Source organism: Phyllostomus hastatus, unplaced genomic scaffold (assembly GCF_019186645.2).
Source record: "Phyllostomus hastatus isolate PE091 unplaced genomic scaffold, TTU_PhHast_1.1 phas_contig_5, whole genome shotgun sequence".
NCBI classification, from domain to species: Eukaryota; Metazoa; Chordata; class Mammalia; order Chiroptera; family Phyllostomidae; genus Phyllostomus; species Phyllostomus hastatus.
The window spans coordinates 4,223,596-4,235,297 of NW_025333897.1; the positions used below are offsets into that span (position 1 = coordinate 4,223,596).

Genomic DNA, 11,702 nt, shown 5'->3' on the forward strand with positions numbered 1-11,702 from the left:
GCAATCAAACCTATCGCGAATGGCTGTCCTCCACCCAACATGCGACTTCCTGGTTTTAAGATGCTTTCAGATCCTCCTGTGAGACTTTGATAAACCTGGGTTGCCATGTATTTTCTTTGAAGATCACATCTCTTATTAATCTGTTCACCTGGAAGACATCACACTGAAGTCGCTCGTGGAAGGTCAATTCGTTTTTCCGAACAACGAACCACAATCTGCAGTGTTACCAATGTGATATCAACACTAATTCTTCCCTGGGGCAATTTTGCTGTATTCATTTTCAACAAGTCTGCAGTTTTCTTCACTGCCGTGAGGCCCAGGACTTCACTCCAGGTTTCATCCGAGTTCGCGGTGCCCCACCTCCCGGGATGCCAAGTCTGGTAGGTCGTTCTGGAAGACTGTCGCTGAGAGCGGGGGAAGCCCCGAGGACGTGGTGGAACCGAAACAGAACTTCGTGATTCTATCCATCACCTCACGACACTGTGCTTTCCGAAGACAATGCTGCCTTCACAAAGCTACGCTTCTCCAACTTCCACAGACCTTTTCTCACAGCTGGGACCCACAGCTGGCAGCCACCGAGTGCTAACAACGGTGGGACCACAGGGAGAGTCCCGGGTGATTATCTTCACCCACCACGCCCGCTAGCCTTGCGGCGCCGAGGGTAACGCCTCCGCCACGTGCCCGCCTCCCCAGCCAGACCGCTCGCGATTGGTCGGCAGTGCTGCCTATTGCGAGAGGAGGGCGTGTCGCTCGCAGGTCGGCGCTCCCATTGGTCTTGCGGCGGTGGTAGCGCGCGCGGCTGGGGCGAGGAGGGGAAGCCGGTGGCTGAGGAACGGTCGGAGGCTGCCGATTTCGTAACGTCGCTCCTCCTAGCTGACTCGCGAACTGCGAGAACTGGGTCGGGTCGGCCGCGCCGTGCGGGGCCGCTCGGAGAGCAGGCCGCCTGGGGGCGGGCGGGCTGGAGGTGCAGGTAAGGAGGCTCCGGACGTGCGGGCGGGCTGGAGGAGGAGAAGGCCGCGGTGGAGCCCGCCGCTCGCGTGGGCGCGGGCCCAGCCCGAGGAGACTCGGCGCGGCCCGCGGAGGCCGGTTGGTCGGGAAGGCCCCGCGCAGCCGGCGTCGCAGGCGGCGGCCCCGCGCGGCGTCTGATGCAACCTGCCGGCAACACCCCGCGGGGCCGCTGAGCTCATCCCTGGCTGCGGCCCAGAGCCCCGGCGCCGCCTGCCGACCCCTGCGCTCCCCCGGGCGCCCCTCACAGCGGGCCAGGGACGGGCTGGAAGGCGAGATGCACCCACTCCAAAACCCAGCCCTCAGAAGTGTGCAGTTCTGACAAGCCGGGCTCGTATTGGCCCCTGGGGATAAAGGGTGTTCCCAGGATAACAGGAGGTGAACCGTATCTTATTTTAGTGCCACATCGGATATTTCCTACTTCTCCAAAATTGCTCATTGTGGGGTCGCCGAGAATTCTGTTAAGTCAATAAAGTGGTAGTCAGGGATAGCACTTGATATTTAAAGACGCGACTTTACAGAAATACTATTATGTAATTTATGAAGCTGTAGTTTGAATACCCTGCAGTTTACATAGGTGAGATGGTGCAGCAACCACGAGTTGAATAGAAAAGAGGCAAGAAACGAAGTGCTTCGTTAGCATGGTGGGGGGAACAGTAGGAAAACAGCTGGCAGAGGTATCTTAGATGGAGAGGATGGGAATGCAGGTTTGAGGGGAAGGGTAACTTGTTTTTCTAAGTAAGCTTGCATGTTTTTCTTCAGAAGGTTTAAGTGTTTGGTTCTTGTCTGAGGATTATGCTTAATCTGGCATCTTAAAATGTGTCACTTTTATTAGGGGTTGCACAAAAATTGGTAGTTCAGTTTGAGCCTACTACACTCACTCGAATCATTTGGAGAGCCTGTTCTTTAATTTAAATAGGACATGTGACTACCAAAGATGTTTTAGAAGTAAAATACTGTAAGGGCTTTCCATACTTAGAAATTCTGCATCCAAATTTTTGATATTTAAAAGTTAAAATCTGGTCAGCTATTACCAGTTGAGTGGTATTTGGGATAAGCTATTCTTAAAGTTGATTCTTTGTTTCTGGAAGAATTTACTGTAAACAAGGTTAAATAATTATAGGATGCTGGTGAGCAGAAGAATTTGTCAATTTCTTGACACTTGCTTCTTGTGGACATACTTGGCTGATTCAGTCATTTTTAATACCTGCCTTAAAAACATTGAAACAAAACTTTATTTTGTTTCAAACTATCCATTAAATTCACAAGAACACCAGCAAGGTTACCTGATCAGGGAGAGGTGGTTTCCTCCCTAGGGATTTTAACAGCACATGGTAGTGCTTGATAAAGACAAATAGGATCTCATGGGGGCTGAATTTAGGCTTAAAGTCTAAATTGTCTCATCTGATCACAGTAATGATAAATGTAGGTAGGCACAATTCCAGGTTTATTGTGTATTCTTGAGAGGGGATGGCTTCATGGGTCCTTGTATTGATATCTTATACTAGTAGGTAAGGTACATTGGTCTCCTACCTTTTAGGCCTTCCAGTCATATCAGTTAAAAAAAAATTTACATGATCTAATAGATGTATATTTATAAACAATGTGTGTGTACTATTTATTGTATAGGTTGTAAATCAAACCAAAAGTGGATTTTAAAGTTACTTTTAAAAAAGATAAATGTACATACATTTCCTTCTTATATTTATGTACTTACCAAAGGTATATACCCTTCTTCATGGACCCCTGTTTTGGATCATGAAGCAAGCAGTACAACTGAATAGTAATAACTGCTCTTTTGGGTGTGTATTGGCTTTGACTGCTTACCTTGACTTCACTTGTAGTACAGAGTTATCAGACCCTGGCAATACATGCCTAAGAACTTGAGGTTACTAATTCGAAAACAGTGGGACTAAATAGAAAATAAAGCTTCTTAACTGAAATGGAACAAAGACCAGACAAGAATGATGTTCACTGTATAGACTGGGGACTTTTATTTTCCTATACACCTTTAAGAAAGACACTGAAGTTTAGGTAATAAGACCATGATCTCTTAGTAATACTCTTGATTTAATTGCAGTTGTTTTAACAGATTGTAATGCTAAAGTATTTCATTTTTATGTAATACATTTATTAAAACATGTTTTCTCTTAGCCTTTTGAGACTGTATTGAACAAATATTTCTTGGGCACCACCACTATATATACCTAGCCCAGCACCCAATGCTGGGCATGTGGAGATGAAATGAAGACAGAGTGCTGCCTCTAGGTCTCTAGAATAGTCTACAGAGAGAGACACTGTGGAGCTGACATTGACAAAGAAAACTGGTCAACGAATTGGACAGAAGCACAAACTAAAGAGAAAGCATGGACCTAGAGGTGTGGATTTAGAGGACCTATGATGGTTCGGTATTGTTGAGGTGTGAAGTGTAAGGGGACAGGGGCTAGAGGGAGTGTTAATTTGATGCTGTTTGTGGGAGCCACAGAAGAATTTTGAACAGGAAGGTGTGTGACACACTCAGGTTTGAGTGTTAGATTGCTCTAGAGACAGTGGTTGGAGAGAACACTGCTAACCAGAGGAGACTGGTGCCCCTGAGAGATGATGTCAGCCTGAGGTAATTCTGTGACACTGGGAAAGAGAGGTATGGTAGATGTAGTATTTTTCTGGGGTGGGGTAGAATTGTCACATATCAATGATTGAACAGATTTGAAGCAAGGGAGAAACATCTATAAATATTTTGGTGTATAGACTTTTACTGAGGAAATTTGAGTAAAAAATTTGTTTTGGAGGACCAGGGAGGAATATCTGGTTGTATGTATATGGGCAAAAAAGTGACAAGAGTTAGGAAAATTCTTGACAGGTTTATTATTTTCCTAAATAAAAAATTTTTATTTTTGTTTTAGTCATTCTAACACTGAGTTTTCAGTGTGTTACTGATATGAATGAACATTACTTTAATTAAGAAATCTGAATTTAAAAAATGTAACCTACTCAGTTCTTTTAAAGATCCATTGTTATCTTTAGTAGTGGCTTTCTAACTTCAGTGTTAACAGAATCACTTGGAGGTCATATTAAAACAAGATTGCTCATACCTACTCCTAGGGCTTCTGATTCCTAGATCTGGTGTGGCTTGAGAATTCCAACAAGTTCCCAAACGATGATGTCGCTGGTCCAAGGACCATGCTTTGAGCACTGTTGCCCTTCAGTTTTTCTACTGCTTCCTGCTTGAATGATTCACATGCAAGGAAACAAGGCACCACCCTGTTTCCTGTAGACTGAACTTTGGAATAGAATTTGTCCACATAGGAGCCAGACTTTCATTTAGGGTTCAATATCCACATTTGAAATAAACTTATTTTTTTTCTCATTGTAGGTGCTCACATGTTTGTGGAAGGAACAAAAGCACAAGTGACACTGTAAACTGTAAAATGTATAAATTTTGGAGGCAGCTATTTGCTGAGTATAAAAACAAAATTGATAATCTGTTTGGAGTTAAGGCTTTAAGATTATTATGCTCTTTGACTCCCTTTACTTGGTTCATTTTCCTTAATGGATATTTTTTCCTCTTTATTTGTTTACATACTAATCTTCACCCAAGGATATAGTTTCTTTTTTATATTACTGATTTTAGAAAGAGAGGAAAGGGGGGTGGGGAGAGAGGTGGAGACAGACATCTCTGTCTGAGAGATGTTGAGAGACAAATGTTGACTATCTCCTGTACATACCTTGACTGGGAATTGAAACTGTACCTTTTGGTGTATGGAAAGATGCCCCAGCCAACTGAGCCATCCTTGCTGGGGTGAATTATCTCTTCATTTTAGAAGCCACTTTCTTGGCTTGTCTTTGACTGAAGACTTTTTTTAAAAAAACATTTTTGGAGTTCTTTTTATTACCAATTTTTCCTTTCTTATAGTTTTACCAGTTTGATGATTATTTTTTGTTTTTCAAGCTAAAAGGCTCATTTTCAAAACCTGGCCTATTCGCCTAGTATCTTGCTTGGCAAGATGAGACAGACTGAGGTAGAAGAGCCCTTTCCTATCTTTGGCTACAAAAATGGACATGAGTGTCACAGAGTTTGGAGCCTTTAATAAGAGTTTAGTGATTGCAGTTCATGGTATATTGTCAGTAGGAAGGCATCTTATTATTCTACATTCTCCATTGTTGTTGCTGAGTTGACTGTAGAGATTAGCTTTAAAGACTAAAAATATAAGTGGTGTATGAAAAGTAAAAAAATAAGATGATTATGATAGTTGAGATGATCCTAGTAAATAAGATGATTATGACTGTTGAGATTATCCCAGCAGAGGTGTTAAATGAGTTATTAAAAGTTGAGTAAAACAGTCCTGGCTGGTATGGCTCAGTAGATTGAGCATCAGCCTGCAAACCAATGGGTCGTTGGTTCAATTCCCAGTTAGGGCAAATGCCTGGGTTGCTGGCCAGGTCCCCAGTTGGTGCGAAAGAGTCAACCACATGTCAATGTTTCTCTCCTTCCCTTCCCCTCTCTCTAAAAAATAAAATCTTTAAAAATTTGAGTAAAACATTTATGTTCACTTTATACCAAATAATTATCTAGGGAAATTGTCAAGTGTCCATTACTGAAAATAGACTTGGAGTAGATGTCCCACATGGTTTGGAAGGAAGCTTTATATCTTGCCTTAGTACTGGAGTGAAACATGACCAACTAGCTCAAGGCTGCCTGCGTGGCTTAAAAAACAGTTGGAAGTAATGATATAAAAGAAATTTGGTTGTCAAATGATCTTTAATTGAAATATTTTCCTTTGTAGTTATTTTGTTAATTTGAGGGAAAGGGAGAGAGAGAGAAAAAAAACATCAATTTTTTGTTCCACTTATTGATGTGTTTATTGGTTGATTGTTGCATGTGCCCTGACTGGGGATTGAACCCACAACTTTGGCATATTGGGACAGTGCTCTAACCAACTGAGCTACCCAGCCAGGGCCTTCCTTTGTAGTTCTTTTTTTTTTTTTTAAGATTTTATTTATTTATTTTTAGGGGAAGGGAGGGAGAAAGAGAGGGAGAGAATATCAATGTGTGGTTGCCTCTTGCACGTCCCCCCACTGGGGACCTGGCCTGTAACCCAGGCATGTGCCCTAGAATGGGAATTGAACCAGCAACCCTTTGGTTTGCAGGCTGGCACTCAATCCACTGAGCCATACCAGCCAGGACCCTTAACTAGCTAAATATTCCATTGTACCTCTGTTGATGTCATCTATGATGTCATGAATGTGGCAGCCATCAGCATTGCAGCCCACAAGTGGAGTGGTCCCCAGGATCTCTTTAATGGCTCCAGAGAGTTCTCTACTTAAAGATTGGTGCTATATTTGTTGGACAATGTTGACAGGCTCATCAAAAGTGGTATTTCCACTATGCTTAATGTTTATTTGGTTCTTTCTGTCTTTCGGTGGTTCTTTGAAGGCTTTGATGATCAGGCAGATGCACAAAGTACTACCTCAGTGTGGATCTGTCTTCTGAATGGTCACCTTCACTGTAATCCTCAGATCCTTCTAATCACCGGTTGCTTTGGTGATGCCATCACCAACCTTTTTTGGAGACTGATCTTGGGGGCCAGGGCAGACATGGCACTGACTTCCCCACACAGTGCAACTCAAGGATATGACTGGTCTTGTAGGGGCTGAACTTTGGAGGCATGGGGGAGATGGCTGGTGCTGGGTTTATCCAGGTCTCGGATGACTGAAGAAAGTTGCACTTAGACCTCCTCCAAGCCAAAAACCAAAGGGAATATGAATTTTTTAAAAGTAAATATTTTAAAAATCAGATGTATAGACAGTGTTTATACTGAAATGCCTGGCTAAAGGTTTGGGTAAAGCTACTGGTGTTTACTAACTGAGCTTTTTGAGATATACTCATTTGAGGCATTTCATAATTCTGGCTTCAGGTTTTTCCATGATGTAGTTTTAGCAGTTTTGTGAAAAGATAACAGGATAGTTTTATGGTTCATAACACTGCTTTCTAAATTTTTAGGAATGCTATGACTTCTTGGTGGACACAGTTCACTCAGCCAGTTTGTCTTGAAGTGACTTTACAATAATAGGACAGGTATGGTTTCTGACACGTCTTGAGGCAGTTGTAGTGACCTAGTTGAATTTGTAGTAATCCAAATATGACTAGTTTTTGAAACTGTGACTTCATTTTATACAGGCAGCACTACAGGTGTTGCAGAGTTGGCGTGTGCTCTGAGCTCTGCAGCAGTGCTGTGGGTGCAGGCACTGCCTCTGCTCCATTCTATCTAGCCTGAGTCCCACTACCTGCACTTCCTGGATGCATTAGAGCTTTTGTTTCTTTTCTTGTGGTTTTAGTTTGACCATGTTTAGATGTGTTTTTAAATTAGGTCAAGAAGAGGAAAAAAAAACACTATTAAAAGTATGGTGGGGTGAGGAAGCAAATTGGGTTTCTCAGAGCTCCTAAATCTTTGATCCAAGAAATGAACTTAGGAAATCTCTGTAAGCTCCTAATGTTTGAAGTTATTCAAAAAAATTTTTAAATGCCAACAAATACCTTTTCAAAACATCCCATAAACTAAGTCGAGTTGTTGCTGACTCACTCTCTCTGCATGTTGGAATAAGGAACATGCAGCTCTCATAGTCCAGTATTCCTGGTGAATGCTGGAGTTGGGGCATTCTGCTGCAGCGTTCCTTACGATTTCAACCAACAATTCAAACTTGTTTCTCCTTTTATTGCAGGTGTCTCTTCTATCATAATTAAACTCAGCTGTTCCCTGATTAAACCAAACATCTCAAATTTCTTTCTGGCAGATTGCCAAGTAATATTCCGTGTGCTGCCTAATTAGGGATATTCATGTGTTTTCCTCCCATTTTTAAAAACAATCACAGATGGGCAATACCCTCAGGGATTCAGGTGGGCTGAATTTGGCCTTATGGTGCTTCTGTACTAACTTACCTTTCTCAGTTAAATGGTTTAGACTTCTGAAACATTGGAACAGTTGACAATTCCTGTAGACTTTTCTCAGCATAATCAAATAATGTTGGCTTGCTGTTAGGTACATGCAAGTTTAATCTCATTTGATCTTGTCATTTCAAATTTTTAATGCAATTTATTCTTTAACTAGGTACATGTGAAGATTTGGCAGTGTAGAGTGGAAACAATTGATCACCTTGCCCTCATTTCTGCCTCTTCTGTGTTGGCAAGGAAGAGTGCCCAAATGAGCAAGATACCGCAGCAGAACAGTACTCCAGGAGTGAACGGGATAAGTGTTATTCACACTCCAGCTCATGCCAGCGGCTTACAGCAGGTTCCTCAGCTGGTACCCGCTGGCCCCGGGGGAGGAGGTAAGGCTGTACCTCCAAGCAAGCAAAGCAAAAAGAGTTCACCCATGGATCGAAACAGTGATGAGTATCGTCAGCGCAGAGAGAGGAACAACATGGCTGTGAAAAAGAGCCGGTTGAAAAGCAAGCAGAAAGCACAAGATACACTGCAGAGAGTGAATCAGCTCAAAGAAGAGAATGAACGATTGGAGGCAAAAATCAAACTGCTGACTAAGGAATTAAGTGTACTAAAAGATTTGTTCCTTGAGCATGCGCACAATCTTGCAGACAACGTGCAACCCAGTAGCACTGAAAATATGACAAATTCTGATAATGCAGGACAGTAGACCACACCCCTTCCAAACTCCACACCTTGTGGCTTGAACATTAAAGGTGTAACAACCTAAATCACTCATATCAATGATTGAACATTGTCTTGTTCCTTAGTCAAAGATCCACTGAAGGTTGTTTTCTAGGATCAGCACTGAAGAATTGATTAACTAAAAATGTTAGCCATGTAATTCAAATTTCAGGTTTTAAATGTTATTGGGATAAAGAAATGAATTTTTAAGGTATATGGTAAAAAGTCCCAGACCTGGATATTCTTAATAAATCCTGACTTCTCAAGAAAAGCTTCTTTTTCAGGTTGACAAAAGGAATGAGGAACTGCAGGTCATGCAGAAGTTTCTTGGTTTTAATGGACATGGTTAATTGGATTAAGAAAAAGTGTTGTCTGTGTTAATCTATTTGTGATTTTATTCTAAATTATGTATTAAAAATCCTTAGGGCTGTAGAAACCAATCACTTTGTAATGTGGAGTGATTTTATGTATAGCATAAACCTTGGTTTAGCATAATAATGAGTATTGTTTCCCCCACAAGGACAAATTTTTGAGTAGCGATGTCAGGTTAAGTAAAGAACCCATTGTATTTTTGGCAAAATATGGCAGTTTGCAGCCATTTGGCTTAAAAACGTAAATAATACTTATGAAGCAAATAGGTTTTTAAAAAATAAAAGTAAAACATATTAGAATTATGTTTTTAGGATACCTTTGGGTCATTGGATTGGCATTTTTTGTATCCTTAAAAAAGAAAAAAGCCCAAACCACTCAGTAGTTTAAAGAAACTACCAAAATTTTAGTTTCTGCAGATGCTAATAAAGTAAGCATTTAAAAAATACCATTTTGACAGCCAAATTAGTAAACAAAATGTTTTAATAGTTTGGTCACATGAGCTACTGATCAGGGTTTGGAATATCAGTTCAGCAGGTAGTTTCTCCTGTGTTCAAATACCTGCCCCCATGGCCAGGAGTTTGAAAGACGGAAATTTCTTATGAAGGACTATGTGGTGTTTGAATTTAATCAAGTGATTATTAGAAAAGGGCATCATCAACTTCCAAAATAATAGTATAAGAAAACTTGAAAGTGTAAGGTTTAGCCTTTAATTTATTTCACTTAAACACATCTTTTAATATTTTTGTGATACTTCTTTTTCTAGTTAGTGGGCTGTTCTTCCAGATTTTTTGTACCACTGTTTCTGTTATGTGTATGCTTTTATATCCCATAAATTATTGTAGGAAGAAAATATTGGTAAAACTCAGGATATTGACATTTTTATTGAGACTAAAAAAATGGCAATCACTAAAGTCAGGAATCGCTAGTCTGATTTATATCAATGTCAGTAGTTTTGATTGTCCTTGTTGACTTTTTATTTTTAAGCAGCAGAAATCTAGTGAAAATTTGTTGGGCTCTGTGGGGTGTGTCTGTTTTTCTCTTGTGTGTGTGTGTGTGTGCGCGCGCGCGCGTGCACGCGTGTGTGCCCGTGTGCCTGGGCTGGTGACGAGACTGAGTCACATCTGATAGAAAGTTTGCATTACTGGATATCTCATTTGAACTTAGTTATTTTTGGCCATATTGCTCTTTCATACTAGCACCTGGGAGAATGTAGCCAGCATGTAACTCAAGTTGTAGTTTTGGGTCGGTGGAAGAGTACTCTGTGCTCTTTTCTTGGGTAGAAGACATCACAGCACTCTGAAACCCAGCGAAGGCATTATTTAGACCATGAGCCTCCCATGAGCCTCTTCTGCAAGTGACAGGAACCCAGTGTCCCATAAGAGGCACTGTCCCAGGAGGGTTAACTCAATATAAATCCAGGAGACAGAATAGGTGTTTGTCTTAGGGTCCAACACCAGTGTACTTTGGATGGAGTGTTGATCTACTGGTAATAGATGTTTTAAATAACTAGGAGATACCCACAGGCCCTACTGAATCTTTAATAGCTGATCAATATTATATAATTAACCTAAATGGAGATGCAGTTGGGTCATTTTAATCTTAAAGCACCTATAAAAGGTGTTACAGACATCATAATTTCTTACTACAACTTTTAGAAGTTGATGTCTCTGTGGAATTAATGGTTACCAGTTATATGAATCGACTTAACTGTCTTAGAAAAAATGCTTTAGGGAAATCAGGAACATGTACTCAATATTCAAATTAGAACATGAAATTGAAAATTTGGAAAAATGGGTTCAATCTTTCTTGTTACCTCTGCAAATTAAACTTTAGCACAAGCAGTCCTTTATGCATAGGACAAAAATGTTAACTATTGTCTGGACTCTTACTGAAGTATTTGGGAAGAGAAGTTTTTAGTTTGATAGATTTATCAGTATAAAATTGAGGGAAATCAGGTATGGGGAATGCGTAAGTTTAGAGCTTTGGGAACTAAAATGGTTTTTGTAGCTTTTGTAGGTTACTTATGAACCATTAGGATTTGGTCTGCCTTTGCTGGCAGGTCCAGTTGTTTAGGAACTAGGCTTTAGTATATCAGTTTCTAGCTGTATGTGAGTCTTTGGGGATGGGTGCTTTCTGACTTGTCTTGGCTGTAAGTGGTGAGGGATCAAGAGCAGTGCTTCCTGGTGTCTGCCCCTTTCAGTTTTAGGGGTGTGAGCTCAGATACTTTGGACATTCTTACAAGGAGTAGTAAGATTTTAATAAAATAGGACCAGAACATGGTCACAGACCAGTCATGAGTGTGAAATCCTTGAATATACATAAAAAGTAGAAGTGTGTACAATTTAATATTTGATAATAAAGGAAATTGTAGCAGTTTTTGGTATTTCTTAATTCCCTTTTAGAGGACTTGAAACTATGAACCTGAACCACCCACTTAGCACTCAGTGCTTTTTGATGCCTTAGAACTAGGAAAAGCTGTTTTTGTTTGACAAAAGCTAGGAAGGAGAAAGTCCGTTCTACAGCTGTTAGATCTGCCTCTCAGGAAAAAGTACTTGTTCCTTTTGTTCCAGCCTTGCTCAGTTTGTGAGATGACTCTATTTTTTTAAATATAATTTTATTTCTTTCAATGAATTCGAAATAAAAAAACCTTTGGAATACAGAA

At 40.8% G+C, this 11,702-nt stretch overlaps 1 protein-coding gene across 1 annotated transcript; it reads left to right on the forward strand.

Moving 5' to 3' along the window:
- The first annotated feature begins 715 nt into the window (after nucleotides 1-715).
- CEBPG (CCAAT enhancer binding protein gamma) lies at nucleotides 716-11,702 on the forward strand. The gene is made up of 2 exons (XM_045846879.1): nucleotides 716-970; nucleotides 8,112-11,702. The coding sequence occupies exon 2, from the start codon at nucleotides 8,205-8,207 to the stop codon at nucleotides 8,652-8,654; it is 450 nt and encodes a 149-aa protein (XP_045702835.1). The 5' UTR covers nucleotides 716-970; nucleotides 8,112-8,204; the 3' UTR covers nucleotides 8,655-11,702.